The sequence below is a fragment of the Pelophylax lessonae genome (assembly GCF_965119305.1).
Source record: "Pelophylax lessonae genome assembly, chromosome: 5".
NCBI lineage: Eukaryota > Metazoa > Chordata > Amphibia > Anura > Ranidae > Pelophylax > Pelophylax lessonae.
Window position 1 is genome coordinate 85859778 of NC_138772.1, and position 20554 is coordinate 85880331.

Here is a 20554-nt window from a genome sequence, read left to right on the forward strand (position 1 = left end):
TTTATGACAAGTAAATGAGAAGAGAGTGTGACTTAAATTACATCATCATTTAAAATATTACAGTAACCTCTGGCTGGAGTGTTTTCAATTAGTCAGGATTCCTGTATGTAACAGCAATTTTCTAGCTTGCATCTTTGATTTATTGGCTGGTATTTCTGGATAACGGAGAATAAAATCTTAAAATGCAGTTGCATGTACAAGTAGAATTCTTTGTTTTTAGTAAAGCTAAATATTTTTATGTATATTTTGAATACAAGTTTTAACCTAGGCTAGAGCGATCCAAGAAAGCATGGCATCCAAACAATTCCAGCATGCAACCATTTTTTTTTTTAATTGTTTTCAGTTTCAGCATTTGCTTGGCTTCATAGAGCGACTCTTTTAGTTGGCTAAAAAAATCAATTTGCAGGTCCCTGCAATAGAACAGTTCTAAGCCTGGGTTCACATATGTGCAAACTGGATGCGTTTTTTATGAGTGTGACCGGCTCTCAATGGAGACGGTTCACACATGTCTGGGGCGGATTCCAAAAGGGTCCTATGCATTTTTGTGTCCGGTTCGCGTGCGAATTCAGGCATAAATTTGCACCTGAATCGATGAACATAAATACACCGGACCCCAGGCTGAAAACTGCGCCCGCACATATGTGAACCCAGCTACCTTCGCTTCATTACAAGTGCAGTAGCCTCCTTCAGAATATCTAGCATTTAACCCTTCCGGGAGCATTGAATGCCTATGTTCCTTTGCATTCTGTGGTTCCATTCATCATCCCGCTATGTGAAAAGAAACAAAGGAACTGTGCTTCCGACATCATAAAATACTATAGTATATAGTATACTATAGTGAATAAACAATAGTGAATAGACAAATAAATAAGTACATCTTGATTTTAATGATAGAAAATACATAACAATTGTGAAGTCTGTATACTGTATTATCCCACACGTGAATAACGTCCTCAGTGAGTATAGGAAAGGTTCTTCTCCACCAGCATGCAGACGCAGGTGGTGTTTGAGATACGTCATTTCTGGTCAGCTGGAATGCAGGTGGAGCTCAAACCGGCGATTCCTATACAATACATGCTGGTCCCTGTCTTCTTTGATGTAAGTGCAATACAACCTTCTTTTTTAAATAAAGGATTTGTAATACTGCACCATGAGAGTGTTTCTTCCTCACCCACTCTGTATGGCAACACTGGAGCTTTGGATACGCTATTTATATACATATTGAATGGATGACAGCAGCGGTTTGCATTCTTGCCTGTGACCTCATGTATGACATCTTGGATTTTCCCATATGCGCAATTTGACTCCTTGTAATAGGGGTCAATTAAGTCTGGTGAGTGTATAGTGTGTCTGCATGCTGGTTGAGAGGAACCTTTCCTATACTCACTGAGGACGTGTTTCACATGCGGGATTATATATGGACTTCACAATTTTTATGTATTTTCTATCATTGAAATTAGGATGTATTTATTTATATGTCTATTCACTATTGTTTATTCACTATGGTGATATGTATTTTATGATGTAAGAGCGTAGTTCCTTTGTTTGTTTTCATGGTATAGGTGTTTTTTACACTGTACAACACACAGCTCCTTATTGTAGTTTATATGTTTATTGATTTGCACGGGTATAGAACCTATTGGGTTCCTATATTTTCTTTTATCTTCCCTCTATGTAATCTGTTGAGTCCTGTAGTGGTATGAGAGTTGAATAAAGGAATCACAATATGTGGTGGGGGATACAAGCATCTGACACTCCTGGTAATGTTGAATGCTGAAGATTCTGATGATGAATGTAGCACTTTAACAGAGGGAGGATAGGAGGCGCGGGAAGAAAGGTGTGCATAAGAGCCTATCTATTGCAGGAAACTTTCAGTTAGATTTTTTTTTTTTTCAAACAGGGTTGCTTCAAAGTGTAATTAAAGGCAATGTTTTTTGTTTCATTTTGGATAGAGTAAGGGAGGGCTAAACCCATGTCAGGTTTCCTGCCCCATAGCCAAAACAGGAAGTGAAAAAAATCCTTCTAAAGTGAGGGAATCCCTGGGTGTCACCAGAACTAGTGTCCCAATTGGGAGATTTTTCCCTATATTACAGTTCTGCCATCAACCCAAAATTTGGGATTCTCTTTTACTTTTACTTCCACTTTTGATAATAAAGGTAAACAGGACAAATAGTGAGCACACAGAGTTCAGGAGTACATCACCATATAGATAAATCAAGTTTGAATTACTTTAACTGGAGAGTGCAACATCTGGTGCAGCTGTGCATGGTGCAGCTTCTAACTTCAGCTTCTTCAATTAAGCCTTGACAATAAAACCTGAAAACTGATTGATTACTACACAGATTCTGTGCGCACCAGTTTTTTTAAAATATTTTCCATAATGTAATTTCAAAAATGTAGCCTCGCAGTTTAAAGTAGCTACACTATATTGTCAAAAGTATTGGGGGGCCTGCCTTTACAAGCACATGAACTTTAATGGTCTTAGTCTGTAGGGTTCAATATTGAGTTGGCCCACCCTTCGCAGCTTTAACAGCTTCAACTCTTCTGGGAAGGCTGTCCACAAGGTTTAGGAGTGTGTCTATGGAAATGTTTGACCATTCTTCCAGAAGCGCATTTGTGAAGCCAGGCACTGATGTTGGGACAAGAAGGCCTGGCTCGTAGTCTCCGCTCTAATTCATCCCAAAGGTGCTCTATCAGGTTGAGGTCGGGACTCTATGCAGGCCATGTCTTTATGGACCTTGCTTTGTGCACTGGTCCAAATCATTTGGTGGAGGGAGGATTATGGTGTGCGGTTGTTTTTCAGGGGTTGGGTTTGGCCCCTTAGTTCCAGTGAAGGAAACTCTTAAGGTGTCAGCATACCAAGACATTTCGGACAATTTCATGCTCCCAACTTTGTGTTCCTGTTCCAACATGACTGTCCACCAGTGCACAAAGCAATGTCCATAAAGACATGGATGAGAAATTTGGGGTGGAGGAACTTGACTGGCCTGCATAGAGTCCTGTGTGTGTAAAGGCAGGGGTCCCAAAACACTTGACAATATAGTGTATTCTGCATGTGAGATAATATTACCAATTTATAGTAAAATAAAATATTTTACTTGTATATACAATTGAGTGGCTATTCTTTCTCCTCAATGTATCTGAAAATTCTCATAACAAAAGGTCCATTAATCCTAATTAATTTGCATTGTTTTTGAAGTTCATGATGAAGAATGTGATTCAGATGTTGAAAATGAGCAAAACCATGATCCAAATGTGGAAGAGTTCCTTCAGCAGAGTGACACAGCTGTCATCTATCCAGAAGCTCCTGAGGATGACCAGAGGCAAGGCACGCCGGAGGCCAGTGGTCACGATGAAAATGGTAACTATATGAAATAGATGGAACTCTAACCTTTCCTATGCATGGAAAATGAAAGCTGGAAAACAACCCGGGCCTCTTATCAGAAACATCTGAAATGATCCTTTACATATTTAAGTGATCAGTTGACAGCTGTGCAATGTGAAGAATCTTCCCAGATGTGTCTGGCTGGTTCTCATTTTGTACAAAGCACCAAGGGGTCGTTCTGAAAGAAAATCTATACCTAGAAAAATAACTGGGCTGTCATTGGTTACATTGTTCTAAAAATGCTACTTGCCTGGCTTTTTTAATGTTGAATAGATTATAGAAGAATTCGATATCGCTCTAAAGTTTTTTTTACAGTCTTTGTCCTCTGGGGGATTTAGCCTCACTATTTCTTCTGTTGGCCTCTGTCACTGGGACAAAAGGTGATTGAAAATTCAACATTTTAGAGTTGAAAATTCAATATTTTAGAGTTGTAACCTGAACAAGAGGTGACAGGAAATCTTCCAGTGGAGGAAACTTTTTCCATTGACAACTGTCCAGGCGAAGAGAATTCCTCTCACTTCCTGTTAAGATTTGCTATGATATACTAAACATTTTGTGCCTAAGCTGTACCCTAAAAATTAACCCTTTGACTGGGCTTCACTCTGAAAAAATAGCCGTGCTCTTTCTGACTTGAGTGGGACTAGGCAACTTGTGCATTGCAAACGCATTGGAATCACACAGGAACGCAGATGAAGTCACACTGCCTGTGATCCTTAAAATTGCACTACAAAACCCATTGAAATCGCCACATATCAATGTGAACTTAGCCTTAGGGGATGTGGGGGAAGAGTTGGTGATGTAACTACTGTGCTGCTTACTGTACTCCTTAGGCCCCCTTTCACACTTGTGCGACTTGGCACTGCAAAGAAGCATGACAAGTCGTAACCCATGATTTCCAATTATTATTATTTAGGAGTTTTATAACGCCGACAGTTTAGGCAGCGCTTTACAACTTGAGGGTAGACAGTACAAATACAATACACTTAAATACAGTAGGAATCAGAGGACCCTGCTCGTTAGAGCTTACAATCTAAGAGGGGGGGGTCAGGAGATACAAGAGGTAATAACTGTGGGGGATGGGCTGATGGAGAAAATAAAAGTACAGTTGTTAGGTGGATGCCAGATAGGTTTCTCTGAAGGGATGTTTTATCAGGGATCGTCTGAAAGTAGACAAATAAGGAGATAGTCGGACAGATGGGGGTAGAGCATTCCAGAGGATGGGAGAAGCTCGGGAGAAGTCCTGGAGGTGAGCACGGGAAGTAGTTACAAGGGAGCTTGAGAGCAGGAGGTCCTGGGAGGAACAAAGAGAACGAGTTGGTTGGTATTTTGAGACCAGATTAGTGATGTAGCTGGGCGCCAAGTTATGGATGGCTTTGTAAGTTATGGTTAGTAACTTGAATTTAATTTGTTGGTTGAGTGGCAGCCAATGGAGGGATTGGCAAAGAGGGGTAGCAGACACAGAGCAGGTTTGTAAGGTGGATGAGCCTGGCAGCAGCATTCATGATGGACTAAAGGGGGGATAGTCTTTTTAAAGGTAAGCCAATGAGAAGAGAGTTGCAGTAATCGAGATGAGAGATGAGTACTGTTCATATCTGTGCGACTTCAAGGTAGTCCCTGCGCTACTTTGGTCCGACTTTAATGCGACTTGAGGTCCATAGACCTCAAGATTGCACAGGTATTGCTTCAAGTCATGTGACTTTTAGGTTGCACAAGTGTGAAAGGGGCCTAAGGGTACACAGATCAGCTACGCACTGTTATTTGTTTTTTTATTCATTCAAAAAGCTTTTTTTAATGAGGATAAGACCCCCTGCTAGACTCTATTTCTCCTTTTATGAACTTACTTCATATGTCCTTTCACCCCTCTGGACCCCATTTTACATAGTGGCTTTGATACCCCATACTGTATCAGTCTGTACACCATTCACCGTAATACAGAGCTCACAATGGCAAGTGTTCAATGGTCTGTGCAACCACATATCTATGCTGACCAATAAGACACACTTACTGAAGGGCCTCAGATGTGCTTTTCATTGGTCAGCACATTCTCGGGGCTGCACTGCCCAGTGAGCGCTTCCCATTTCATTAATTATTATTTCATTATAATGGCTACTCATTCCGGGGCTGTGTATTGCAGTGTACAATGTACGGACCATTACACTTTCAACATGGGGTATCACACCTGCTCTGTAGGGGGCCTGGATGGGTGGGAATGTGGAGTTTGGTCACCTTTTATTTTTTCGTGTAAAGGCAAATTTACCATTTAATCAGATGATCAAGAACCTTATGGGAAGCCTCAAAGTAGAATGAACTGAACCTAGTCGGAGGTGTCATCTTCGGATAATAAAGGTTTTTTGAACCAAAGAAAAAATAATTTAGCAGTGCGTGGCTGTCCTATATATTTTGTGGGTTTCATGAACAGAGGAACACTGCCTGGCCTTGGCACATGCAACTGGTAACAAGAAGCCTGGAGCCATACAATTTTAGGAGCTAATTAATCTCCATGTTGGAGGCGTTGACATGAAAAAGCAAAGCTACCATAATGGCCAGCCCCACCCTGGATTTGAGGGGGCAATACTCATGCCTAAACATTTTGTACCTAATGCAAGGCATGCAAGGGTTAGATGCTTTGGTAAGTCTGGGGGTACATTAATAAAATGTAATGCTTACCTTATGCCTTGCTACAAGAGGGTCCCTTAAGTTGTGAGACCAGCCCCACAAAGATTTCTAGGGTGCTCTTGGCACTAGCCGCTTACTTGCCACCATTATATATATGAGGGATTAATAGCCCTGAATCGTACGGCATGATATCGAGGGACCGCCCACAGACCAGAACTTTGGGAAAAAGAGGACAGGAGTTGGAGTAAGTTATACTACCATTTAGTGTAAGCCCTAGAAATATTGCATATTTAACCCTTGCAGTTCAAGGGCCTCATTGCAAGGGTAGAATTTTTTCTAAATTGCCAAATTTGGGCTTTTTCCTGTAAATGCCAGATGCCTGGCTGTCATGCTGTCTCTTTTGCATCACTTTTTTAAATCATTCACCCAGAACAATTATGTAAATGAGAACTTCTAACTTCAACTTTACTTACACCAATCAGCCATAACTTTTGACCAGGGACAGGTTAAGTGAATAACATTGATTATCTCGTTACAATGACATCTGAAGTGGCAAATAAACATGTTGTGTTAGAAGTAGAAAAAAAAGCATCACAAATTGTTGCATATGGTGCTGCGTAGCCGCAGACTGGTCAGAGTGCTCATGCTGAATGGTGTCCACAAACAAAGAACCTACAATAATGGGCAAGTGAGCATCAGAACTGGACTACGGAGCAATGAAATAAGGTGTCCTGGTCTGTTAAATCCCGCTTTCTTTTACATCATGTGGATGGTTGGATATGTGTGTGTCAATTACCTGAGGAAGAGATGGCAACAAGTTGCAGCATGGGAAGAAGGCAAGCCAGCGGACGCAGTGTGATGCTTTGGGCAAGGTTCTTCTGAGAAACCTTGGGCCCTGCCATTTGTTTATATGTTACTTGATATGTACCACCTACCTTAACATTGTTGCTGACTAAGTAAAACCTTCATAGAAACAGTATTCCCTGATGGCAGTGGCCTCTTTCGGCAGGATAATGTGCCCTGCCACACTGCAAAAATGGTTCAATATTGGTTTGAGGAACACAACAATGAGTTTCAGGAGTTGACCTGGCCTCCAAATTTTCCAGATCTCATCCCAATCAAGCATCTGTGGGATGTACTCGAAAAACAAGTTTGATCCATGGAGGCACCACCCCATAACCTGAAGGACCTATAGGATCTGCTACCGACGTCTTGGTGCCGGATACCACAGCGTACCTTCAGAGGTCTAGTGGTGTCCATTCCTTGATGGGTCAGGGCTCTTTTGAGGCAAAAGGGTGTATATGCATGTTTTTGGGTCAGGGATTCATATACTGGAGCCAATGAGAAAAGTCTGACATAACAGACCCTGTATTTATCTTAGGAGAGGTTTACTTTGCAGCTCTAAAGAAGGAAAATCTAGACACAGTAGACAGCGAAATTGGTTAATCTTGCAATATGCATGAACATAGGGGACGCTGCTGGGACTTCTTTGCTTGTTGCCATTCACATGGAGAAGACTCACTCTCAGAATTTCCACGTTTATACTGGCCCTGATTTCTTTTAATCAGAGCTTTCTAGGTGAAAGCAAAAGCTACTAAACACTCAGCTGACATGAAAATAAAGTATTGTTGCAGATAAAAATAATTCCACATAGGTACTGCCTGCTGTACCTACCTGATTGTGTTTTCAGCAAAGATGACTTGGTTAAAAAGAAATACTGTGAATTACGGACGGTGTATGATGGGGGAGAGATTACTATGAAGAAGAGATATAACACCTCACCTCTGTTATCATATCTCACTCTCTATTCCGGAGGTCAGATTCGCAATATAAATGTGTGATTTCTGCAGACGTTAGACTCTGGAAGATTGTACACCATCTCTTATGTCTGCAGACAGAGAAAATTAAAGTTTTTTTTTGTTTTTGCAGACACTTGAAATATGACCTGTGCTTAAAAATTCAGGAAGGCAAGCACAGTTATTATATATCGCTGCTGCTCAGGGGGATAGATCCTCTTGTAAATGTACAAAGATTACTGCTGAATATATAGAGCAAAGTGCAGTTACCTGTAGCAACCAATCAACTTTCATGTTTCAGTGATTGGGCTTCAGTGTGCACATTCTGTAGCTTAGAGCTGCTACACATTGGATGCGCTCTGCCGCTATAGCGCTCCTGCACACAGGATGTTACAAAAACACCAGCGCTGCTTTCAGGAAAAAGCAGCGTTTTTCCAGGTATTTGAGCGTTAGAATTTTTACAATGAAAACACTCCCTAAAATGTAAAAACGCCAAACGCGGCTAAAAGCTTGTTACAGCGTTTAGCTGCATTTTTTAGAGTTTTGCGTTTTTACAGCTAAACAGCCTCTGCTCCTCGATGCATTATTTTTTCTGCCCCTAAACATTTATGCTTCCAACTCCTTCCAAAAGTTTATGTGTGCATAGACACATAGGCTAACATGGAGAAGAGTTCAGAGACAGTAAAAAGAAAAACACCCAGATGCCCCTAAAATTAGCTGCGAAAACATCCTGTGTGTGTGAGCCCTAAAGGCCCGTACACACGATGAGAAAATCGGAAGTAACATTTCGTCTGACGAACGATCTGGTGTTTTTCGGAACGTTAGTATGGTGCTTTCAACCGATTTTGAATTTTTTGGACGACAAAAACTCAATGTGCAGGCTATAAAACTTTTATTGTACGTGAGCACGTTTGATTTTCGTTTAATAAGTACAGTTTTCGTCCGAAAAAGATCATGAGAGCAAGACTACACATGCTCAGAAACAAAAGAATACATACAAAATAATTCAACACACGACATCACTTATGAAGTTGAATTCTGTTGTATGCGAATTTTCATATGAAAGTAACCTCTTCACTTTCCATATGAGACTGGCATGCAACAAAAAACGGACAAAAATTTGTCTGATAATCTGATCGTGTGTACGAGGCTTAAGTCTTGGCAGGGCAATCCTTTCAATGGGTTTATCCTGTCATTAGTATTACCTCTTCAGTTATTCAGCTAGGATGCTGATTACACTGTGTGACATATAGGTACCCTCTAAAAGGAAATTCTGCAAATCTAAATCTAAAATATCGTAATGCAAATACAGTAAAACCTTGGATTGAGTGTAACTTGGTTTGAGAGCGTTTTGCAAGACAAGCAACATTTTTAAATACATTTTGACTGGCCTGCACAGGGTCCTCACCTCAACCCGATAGAACACCTTTGGGATGAATTAGAGTGGAGACTGCGATCCAGGCCTTATAGTCCAACATTAGTGCCTGACCTCACAAATACGCTTCTAGAAGAATGGTCAAACATTACTACAGACGCACTCCTAAACCTTGGTGACAGCCTTCGCAGAAGAGTTGAAGCTGTTATAGCTGCAAAGTGTGGGCCAACTCAATATTGAACCCTACAGACTAAGACTGAGATGCCATTAAAGTTCATGTGCGTGTAAAGGCAGGCGTCCCAATACTTTTGGTAATATAGTGTACAGTATGTGTTAATGCCCTGAAGTTGCATGTGGAAAGTTGCAGGTCAAAATGCATTGCAAGATAGACTTTGTACCAATACTTCCATTTCATGGACAAAAGCCCCGTACACAGGGGCCGAATATCAGGCAAATTTGGCCGGTTCAATGGAAACCGGCCAACATTCGGCCTGTGTGTACGGCAGCCGTTCCGACAGAAGCTGGATGGATTCTATCGCAGGGTATGGCTGGAAAAGGTCTGCTGATCGGCATCTTATCAGTGCTATCAGGTGTGTACTGTCTGTCAGAACACAATAGCTCAGCGGGGAGATCGCTGTATTAACATCGGATTGTTAGTACAGGATCTCCTCCCGAGCTCTTCAGTTTTTTTTCAGCCCACTGGGTTGAATAAAAAAAAACTAATAGTGTTTACCAGGCTTAAGGCAGGTCATACATACCAGCGGGTTGCATGAAAAAAAGTGTGCTAATTTCCCCATCAACACAGTGATGATTGGGGAATCCTTCCCGCAACACTATTGTGTTCTGCCGGCATGGGAATGCTCCCGGAAAACAATGATCAGTGTTGCTGGCTATAGCTGGCGGCACTGATCGTTTGGGAAAAACCTGACAGGCTGATTGTACACAAGTTGACAGATAGAACCAGCTAGCCAATACAAGGATCAAAATGCAGCTGGGTCAGCAGGGACCAGCCAATTTTGACCCATGTATGGCTGACTTTATTGCCACTTTCCCAATGTAGCAGTTGTGTAGCAGTTCAACATGGGGCTAACTCTTTCCTTTGGGGGAAAAAATAGTTAATCTCACCCTTCATGGCACTGTAGAGTAAAATGTTGCATACTATTGATAAACCTTTAAAGTGGATGTAAACCCTCACATATACCCAGTGAAGTGAACAGCCTCAGATGATAACAGAGATGAATCAAATCTCCCTACAGGAGTTTTATTTGTATATCTGCGGTCTTCAGCTTTATGCACTGTTTAGAAGATGAACATTGTGTTAGAATTTTTTCTACCTGTTCCAGCATTGGGTGTGCAGTCTTAGCATACAATGTGTGACAGCTGATTGGAGGAAAAGCACCCCCCACATAGGCAGAGGAAGGAAGGAAGAAACATGCAGAGCTGTGCTGTAAACCGACCAGATCTCTGCTAATCTATCTCTATGCACCTACCCGGACTCAAATTTCCAACTGCTTTTATCTTCTATGTCGTAGAACCTGACAGAGGTTATCATGCTGATAACAGAGGAATGGAGCAGCAGAAAGACAGAAGACTTAGGGCTTTGGAGAGAGATAAGTAAACACTACAGATTTATGTGCCCCAGGTCAAATTTCATGAATGAGGTTTACATCCACTTTAATAACTTATTACTGCAGGCTGTAAAGGAAAGACTATTGTAATGAATTTTTTGTATTGTAATTGACTTCCAGATGCAGCTGTGTCATAGCCTGATCTGTATTTGCAGGAACTCCAGACGCATTCTCTCAGCTCCTGACATGTCCGTATTGTGACAGGGGATACAAACGTTACACTTCCTTGAAGGAACACATCAAATACCGGCATGAAAAGAATGAAGACAACTTTAGTTGTTCTATGTGCAGCTACACTTTTGCCTACAGAACCCAGCTGGACCGTCACATGACATCCCACAAGTCAGGAAAAGATCAAGTAAGTGGCAGCAAGGCTTTAGCTGGACAACACTGGCGCACATCCTTCCCTTCCTGTTTATTTCTACACCTGCAGCTCCGATGAAGATTGGCTGCATTTTCCTTCTGAAGTTACGGAATATTATTTTATGGCAAAATTCCTGCATTTTTTTCTTTTTTTTAATGTAAAATGAATGTAATACTACAACACAGTCTGTGAAATGTGACTCATGTGTCTCCATTTCTCATGAGAATATCTTACTGACTAGGTAGATCCAAACCTGGAAAGACTCAACTTTTTATATTGCAATGCAACCTTCACTGTGCTGTCAGTCACCAGAATGCAGTGATGCCGGTGGGAATGATACACGTATTATGTAATACAGATCAGTTTCAAGGGTGTCAGGTCTGGGAGTTGTTTGTTTCTCAGTTTACCCATTTCAGCTTGCTTTATTTTACAACCAAAATCTGAATTTTAACCACTTCTGGACCGGAAGGATTTGCCCCATTAATGACCAGGCCATATTTTGCGATTCGGCACTGTGTTACTTTAACGGACAATTGCGCGGTCGCGCGAAGCTGTACCTAAAGAAAATTGATGTCTTTTTTTCCCCCACAAATAAAAACCTGTGCGATTTTTATTTTTTTGCGCTATAAACCAAAAAAGAGCGACAATTCTGAAAAAAAAAAAAAACAATATTTTTCACATTCTGCCATATAACATTCCCAAAAAAAAAAAATAATAATTAAAAAACTTTATTTATTAACATTTTAGGCCAATTTGTTTTCTGCTACATATTTTTGGGTAAAAAAATGGCAATAAATGTATTTTGATTGGTTTGTGCAAAAGTTATCGCGTCTACTAACTATGGGAAAGATTTATGTCATTTTTATTGTTTTTTTTTTTACTAGTAATGGCTGTGATCTGCGATTTTTTGCAGCGGACAGATCGGACCCCTGACTGACATTTTTGACACTTTTGGAAGGGACCAGTGACATTACTACAGTAATCAGTGCTATACATATGCACTGTTACTATAATAATGACACTGGCAGGGAAGGAGTTTACACTGTGGGTGATCAAGGGGTTAAATGTGTACCTAGGGGCGTGTTTCTAACTGGGGGCGTGGCTTATGGAATGATCACAGAGACCTGTGTTCCTATATAGAAGGATCACAGGAGCTCTGTGATCATGCCAGGAAGAAGAACGGTCAGCTGAGTTTACAACAGCTGACCGTTCTTCTCTCACAGCGGGGGCGATTGTGGGTGTCAGACGGTAATCGGAGCCGCCTGCCCCGTGCATCGGCTTCCCCGCTGATGAGCAGGGACGGGAGCGCGCCCCCTAGCTGCCTGCGCTCGACGGACATATACCGATGGCAGTCCGCGCAGGAGCGTCTGCCTGCCGCAGTATAATTGCGGCGGGCGGTCGTTAAGTGGTTAAAGTTCCACTACAGCCCAAAGAAAACATGTATTGATATGAACTAAAAAACTGAAAACAAATCATGCAAAAGTGTCACCATACAAATAATTGTGTCACATTCTAACAAGACAATATACTGTATATATCTGTGATAGCTGCACTCACAGTAGATCCACATATGTAATATATAAACCATAAAAACAAATGCACTATCATTAGAAAGTACATACAATCATTGTAATAATCATATAATCAAGTGAAAGAGAAAAATATACAGTGCTTCACTTTTGGAGCACTGGATTTTGTTAACACTTAAATGTTTATATGAACTTTTGTTGCACTAAAGCACTTTATTTCCTAGGCTTTGGATTGTTTATGGATTTTTTTATTACTTGCACATATGTTTGAAATCACATACTTTTTCTTTTTCACTTGATTGTATGATTATTACAATGATCTTATGCACTTTGTTATGATAGCGCAACACAATATTTGTTTTTATGTATTTATATTAATTATTATTATTATATAGGATTTATATAGCCCCAACAGTTTACGCATCGCTTTACAACTTGAGGGTAGACAGTAAAAATACAATACACTTTAATAAAGTAGGAATTAGAGAGACCTGATGGTTAGAGCTTACAATCTAAGAGGGTGGGTCAAGAGATAATAACTGTGGGGGATGGGCTGATGGAGAAAATAAAAGTACAGTTGTTAGGTGGGGGTAACATAGGCTTCTCTGAAGAGATGTGTTTTCAGGGATCGTCTGAAAGTGGACAAAGTAGGAGATAGCCGGACAGATTGGGGTAGAGTATTCCAGAGGATGGGAGAGGCTTGGGAGAAGTCCTGGAGGCGAGCATGGGAAGAGGTGACAAGGGAGCTAGAGAGCAGGAGGTCCTGGGAGGAACGAAGAGAACAAGTTAGTTGGTATTTTGAGACCAGGTTAGTGATGTAGCTGGGTGCCAAGTTATGGATGGCTTTGTAAGTTAAGCAAACCGTGCCTTTTACCAGAATGTGATGTTGTGGAGAAATTAAGCCCCTTGTTTCTGATCCCAGTGGAAGGAACATCAGCCTCTGCAATGTGTGATACCTAGCCCCCCTCCTCTGAAGCCCTAATTATGAAGCTTGCTATCCCAAATTTCTGGACTAACTTTGCATATGTCTGCTGGCATTTATTTCTTTGTGAAGTCCTTAATCAAAATCCCTGATCGGGATACTATCAAGTTCTTCATCAGCCCTTGGATTTGGAGGTGGGCAGGTTTATTGGGGTGGTGGATCATTCAGATGGCCTCTGTGTTGATTGGGTGGTGGGTAGAGCCTTAGTGGGGTGTTACCAGTGTCATCTCAAGAGGCGGATCTTCTGTTTTGTGGTTTTATCCAATGTCCATGAGCTTTATGTATTTTGCATCATTGATTGCCTTTGCATGCATTTTTAACCTGTTTCAATAAAGTACTTATTTTTTCATCCACCCTATACCCTTGTTTGAGCCTTTTATGCAACTTCTTTTTGCTTATTTTTCATACACATTTTCAGTTGCTTGGCTCGCCGGTTATATACCGTTAGGTACTTGGATGGTCATATTTATATTTGCTGTCACATCCTCACGCCCTAGGACTCTCAGGGCGTCTGAGTGATTTTCTGGTGGTCCTTCCCCTACCCCTTCCCCCAATCTTGTTAGATTTGTAAGTTATGGTTAGTAACTTGAATTTAATTGGTAGGTTGAGTGGCAGCCAAAGGAGGTATAGGCAAAGAGGGGTAACAGATACAGAGCGGTTTGTAAGGTGGATGAGCCTTGACTGAAGGGGGGATAGCCTATTTAAAGGTAAGCCAATGAGAAGGGAATGCAGGAATCAAGACCAGGGAGTGGATTAGAAGCTTTGTGGCGTAGTTGGTTAGGAAGGGGCGGATCTTGGATATGTTGTGGAGGTTGAGGTGTCAAGCTTTGGACAGTGACTGGACGTGTGGCCGAAAGGATAGTTCAGAGTCCAGGAATACACCTAGGACCTTGGCATGGGGGGACGGGTTGATAGTTGATCCGTTGATTTTGACAATATCAGGGGAAGAGGAACATGGGGGAGGAAATATAATGAGCTCAGTTTTGGATAGGTTGAGTTTGAGGAAGTGATGTGACATCCAGGCAGATATGTCTGTTAGTAAGTTGGTGATGCATGAGGAGACTAATAGAGTGAGCTGAGGGGTGGAGAGATAGATTTGGGTGTCATCAGCTTAGAGATGATATTGAAAGCCATGGTAGGCAATCGGCTGACTATTCAGAGACTGTACGGTAGAGTAACAATTATGTCACCTAGCTGTGAAGCCTGTGGGATTTTTCACACTGATCCGCTGCCAGTTTTTGCCATGATTTTACTGCATTTGTGGTGCAGTTTTTAAAGGATATGTGACTCAAAAAATACATCAAAAACACATCGTGTGAGCAAAAAAGCAGGCAGCAAAATAAAATTCGATAATATTGTATGGCAGTGGTCTTCAAACTGCTGCCTGCAGGCCGAATAAAGGATTGAGGCACTATTCATTCCACTGATACGAGGCACTATTTCTCCCACTGTCTTCTAAGGATGAGGCACTATTACTTCCACTGACACCAACAATAGGACATTGTTTTTCCCATTAACACCAACAATGGGGCATATTAACTCCCATTGATATAAATAATTCCTATTCCTACCACCGTCACCATGAATGAGGTACTATTCCTCCCACTGACACCAACAATGGTGCATATTTACTCCCACTGATATAAATAGTTCCTATTCCTACCCCTCACCGTGAATGAGGCACTATTCCTCCTACTGACACCAACAATGGGGCACTATTCCCCAGCTCATACTAACAATAGGATACTATTCCTCCCACTAATAACAATGACTGGACACTGTTCCTCCTATCACTTTCCTTGGCTAATGTGGCTAGGAAAGAAGCTTGTTAGCCTCAGTGTAGGGCAGGAAAGACTCTGGGGATCTAATAGACCCCTCATGTCTCAATTACCAGGACCAGTCATTACAGTATGCTATCACATAGGGGGCTATTGGCCCCCTATGTAATAGAAAAGGGGTTAAGTGTAAAAAATGCACTTATTTAATCCCCCCGACCCCATGTACAGAGCGAAAATTCTAGGTCCTTCACTCTACATCTAATAACTTCTAAAGGCTCACCAAAAATTTTGAGGACTGAAGTTTGTCGCCATTTCTCAGGCGCATGCAATTATAAGGCTTGATATGTTGTGTATCGATTTACTCATCATATATTTTAACCTCTTCCGGACCGCCCACCGTGTATATACGTTGGTACTTTGACGTTAAATACTGGGGTTATGGCAGCAGATAGCTGCCATACCACTGTATTTTTTTTATACAGCTGGTGATCAAAGTGGTCCCGGGGGCAGGTTCATCAGGGGATCAATTTTATTGGGCAGCAGGAGAGGTGTCGCACCCCACTACCGCCGCTTTCTGGTCGTTATCCCCATTTACCAGAACCGTCAATCCGGTGGAGTGATGGGCAGGAAGTCGAGTGAGGGCAAGGTGGCCCTTGGAGGACCGGAACAACGTCAGATGTCACTTCCGCCTAACGGCCTTAAAGGGCCCTTTTTCTTTTCTTTTTTTTTAGGCAAATGTAAAATGTAATTTTTTTTTTTTTTTGCTTTCAAGTGTAAATGTGAGATCTGAGGTCTTTTTGACTCCAAATCTCACAAACAAGAGGTCCTGTTATGCTTATTTCTATTACAAGGGATGCTTACACTCCTTGTAAAAGGAATAAAAGTGATCAAAAGAAAAATTTAAAGGGGCGGTGTAAAAAAAAAAAAAAGTCCCTCCGAGCTCGCGCATGGAAACGGTTTTCAAACCACATGTGAGGTATCACCGCAATCGTTGGAGGGAGCGTAATAATTTTAGCACTAGACCTCTTCTGTAACTCTAAACAGGTAACTTGTAAAAAATGTTAAAATGTCCCCTATGGAGATTTTTAAGTACTGAAGTTTGTCTCTATTCCACAAGCGTGCACAATTTTAAAGCATAACATCATCTTTCACATTATACAAAAAGCTTGTGCTACCTTTACTGTTTTCTTATTTTTTTATTTAAAAAGTGTATTTTTTCCCAAAAAATTGTGTTTGTAAGACCGCTTCGCAAATACGGTGTGACATAAACTATTGCAACGATCTCCATTTTATTCTCTAGGGGCTCTGCTGAAAAAAAATAGTGTGTGTGTGTATATATATATATATAATGTTTGGGAGTTTTAAGTGATTTTTTGACATAAAACACTAAAAGTATGGTAAAAGTATGCATTTGAAAAAAACACATATGCAAAACCTGAAAGCATGGTTCTAATAGAAAAGTAGCTAAATAGAAGGAAGCAGAATCTTCTCCTGCGTACTGTATTATATGTGATAAGCTACAATGCAAAACCTTCCTCTGCTTAGTGTATGTGTGTTGGAGAAGGGGTCAATTACTAAAGTCAGTGTCAATGTGATGATACATGGGGGGATTAAATAAAAGGAATGCAAAACAACTAAAACTTTTTCTTTTTGTTTAATTTAGGTCAAAATGTGCCGAGTTTTTTGAGTACTGTACCCAGTCAGAATGCAATGTTCCTCTTGCAATATAGTTATGAATTTTCCTCTCTTACAGAGGCATGTAACACAGTCTGGTGGAAACAGAAAATTTAAATGCACTGAATGTGGAAAAGCTTTCAAATACAAACACCATCTAAAGGAACATTTACGGATTCACAGTGGTAAGTCCTTTGATAATACATTTTCATCCATGCTACCTGGAGATATTTGACTTTGAGATTCTGTAAAAACTGCATTTTAAAGTTTGAATATAGTTACGCACCTGTCATTTTGTAGGACATAATGTTTAAGAAAAGAAAGGAAGGTGACGCCGCCCTTTTTATTTTTTCCCCACTATGAAGCTTTTAGTGAATTGATGGGGAATATTTTAAAGGGAATCTGTGCTTTGCCCATGCAGAATAAAGCAGCAGATTCACTTTTTTGCCAGCACCACCAGCTGCACATACTTACCTTTTATCTGCTACCCCACTGCTCATTTTGGTCGCAGAGAGCAATGAGAGGATGGTGTGTGTAAGTTGTGGGTTAATAAAAATCTAGGGCCTAGGGCTCTCTCCCAATTCCAATTTAGCCAAGCACCAGTGCTCCTCCATACCCAGAAATGCAGGGCTTTTATTCATTCTTTGTGCCAAACAGTGATAAGGTAATAAAGGAAGGGTACATGTATGCTGCTGGCAGGGCTGGCATTATTGTTAACCTGTTGCTTTGCCCTGAGCTCCACCACCATTTTAAGAATCTTCCACACTGTGCACCAGTTAGGCCCCCACACCCATACTATTAAAGTACTGTATATTGAAACACAAAAACAAAAATTGGTAATACTGCAGCTTACCAGTCTTTAGATGTGGTTACAGCCTTTTCTTTTTTTCCCCCACATGTTTTTACTTTATTTGAACCTGGTAATCCTTCCATTAAATTAATAGATTTTAAATTCCGCGCTTAGGACCTAGACTGTGGTTGCTGCCTTACCCCAATTCCCTACTAAGGGTGGAGAATATGAAAGTGGATAGAAAGAGGTATGGATGGGGTTCCTGATATAAATGTGCAATAGGTGTGCTCGTGCAGTGAACTGCCCCTTTAAATAACATGCTAAGTGAAAAGAACGAATAGGTCTGAACTCCAAGTAAAATCATATATGAAAAAACATGTGGCAATAGTAAAGTCAATTGTATGCGTTAAATCTTCAATAAAGTGGAAAATACCCTATAAATTAAAATGTATATATGTAGGGTGCACTCCGTACCAAAAAAAAAAAAAAAAAAAATGAAATGAAATGCGTGTAAAAAGTGAAATTCAGAAAATAGGTAAACACTGTCCCTTTAAGACAATGTTTCTCAACTCCGATCCTCAGGGCACAGTAACAGGCAGGTTTTCAAGAAAACTGAAATACATCACAGGTGATATCATTTGCTGCTCAGTGATTGCAGTATTCTAGTCTGCATCTCCCCAAGGTAATACTTAACCACTTTAGGACCGGAGGATTTTCCTGCTTTACGTCCAGGCCACTTTTTGCAACTTGGCACTGTGCGACTTTAACTGACAATTGCGGGATCATGCAACCCTGTACCCAAACTAAATTGACGTCCTTTTTTCCCCACAAACAGAGCTTTCTTTTGGTGGTATTTGATCACCTCTGCACTTTTCATTTTTTGCGATATTAATAAAAAAAGAGCGACAATTTTGAAAAAATAACAATATTTTTCTACTTTGACAGTTAAAAAATATCCAATATATTACATTTTTGTCATATATTTAGGCCAAAATGTATTTAGCTACATGTCTTTGACAAAAAAATTCTCAATGAGTGTATTTTTAAAATCTAGTGTGCCCTGAGGACCGGAGTTGAGAAACACTGCTTTAAGAGATGCTAGGTTCTAAAAGATACACATATATCCCCTCGAGGAACTTACTCCATCACAAAGTATATGTGACCGTAAAAAAACTAAAGTGCATAATGTACCAAACAATACATCTGTGAAAAAAGAGCAACACATTCTGTCATGTAATAAAAGTGCGTGCAATGATATCCAGCCAGTGGGTAGGTGAGCAGGCTCCTGATGACATCAAACAAACAGTTACTGCCCACACCTGTAACTGGTCTCTGCAGTAAGGAGCATTGGAAGGGTAACGCATGTAACAAGGCACAAAAAAATTCCAAGCTCTCCTTACCGACCACCAAATTGGCCTAACAGTATGTGTTAAAAACAGGGGTTTAGTTGCACACATCTGCATATACATGCGTAAGCCACAGAGCCCCGTGGTTCTAACTCTAAACTCACTAACTCACTCTGACGAAACGCGTCATCGCGTCACGTCTAGTTTCAGATCTTCGGTCCGTGGAACGCAGGGCGTCCCAGACACAGTACTTTCTATATGCCTGCTTACTTTGCGATTTTTGTAAGTGAGTTTTTGGCTTGTATATTAATAAATTAACTACACAGATTAACACTATGAGATGCCTTTTGTGTCCATCTATTTCCCAAGTGTATTTACTGACCGTACCCAGTGAGAAGGGGAAGGAAAAACCAGACATTTTCCCCAAGGAATTATTTACATACAGTACCTTTTACACCTGCAGGGGTGCAACCATCTGGTGATTGGAGGCCCAAAAGGGGGGAGCACAAGTGTTGTTCATCTACCCAATGGCTGGATATCATTGCACATACTTTAAAGTACAAGTCACTTTGGAATTGGGACAGTTTATATGGACTTTTACATGACAGAATGTGTTGCTCTTTTTTCACAGATGTATTGTTTGGTACATTATGTACTTTAGTTTTTTAAGGTCACAAATACTTTGTGATGGAGTAAGTTCCTTGAGGGGATATATATGTATCTTTTAGAACCTTGTATCTCTTAAAGGGACAGTGTTTACTTATTTTCTAATTTCATTTTTTCTAATTTCATGTTGCTGCAAAGTGCACCCTGCATATATGAAATTTGATTTATAGGGTACTTTTCACTTTATTGATTGTGTTGGACAAATTTAACGCATACAATTGACTTTACTATTGCCACACATTTTTTAATATATGATTTTAATTTTGTTTTTTTTTTACTTGGAGTTCAGACTTACTCACTTTTTTCACTTAACACATTATTTAAAGGGGCAGTGCACTTGCCAAGCACACCTATTACACATTTCTATCAGGCAGCACCACCCATACCTCTTTCTTTCCTTCCATTAACTCAATCCCTTTCCTAGGATGACAACTGTACTGAGAAGTATTGTCAGCCTAGAACAGGGAGTGCGTTAGGACTACATAACACTGTTAGGGCTACATAACACCTCCCTCTGAATGAGAGCCAAACCTTTAACCCTTCCACTGCCAGGTCCGTACGTCGTACCGACCTGACAGCGGGGGGGGGTTCTCACACAATCTGGTAGCTGCAGCCACCGGGATTG

The 20554-nt window shown here is 40.8% G+C and overlaps 1 protein-coding gene across 1 annotated transcript in view; it reads left to right on the plus strand.

Moving 5' to 3' along the window:
* ZEB1 (zinc finger E-box binding homeobox 1) overlaps positions 1-20554 on the plus strand; it is a 242189-nt gene that overhangs the window by 182160 nt on the left and 39475 nt on the right. Inside the window, exons 4-6 of the mRNA XM_082258387.1 lie at positions 3200-3361; positions 10956-11158; positions 17207-17312. Of these exons, the coding sequence (XP_082114513.1) occupies positions 3200-3361; positions 10956-11158; positions 17207-17312 (471 nt within the window). The remainder of the gene's footprint in view (positions 1-3199; positions 3362-10955; positions 11159-17206; positions 17313-20554) is intronic.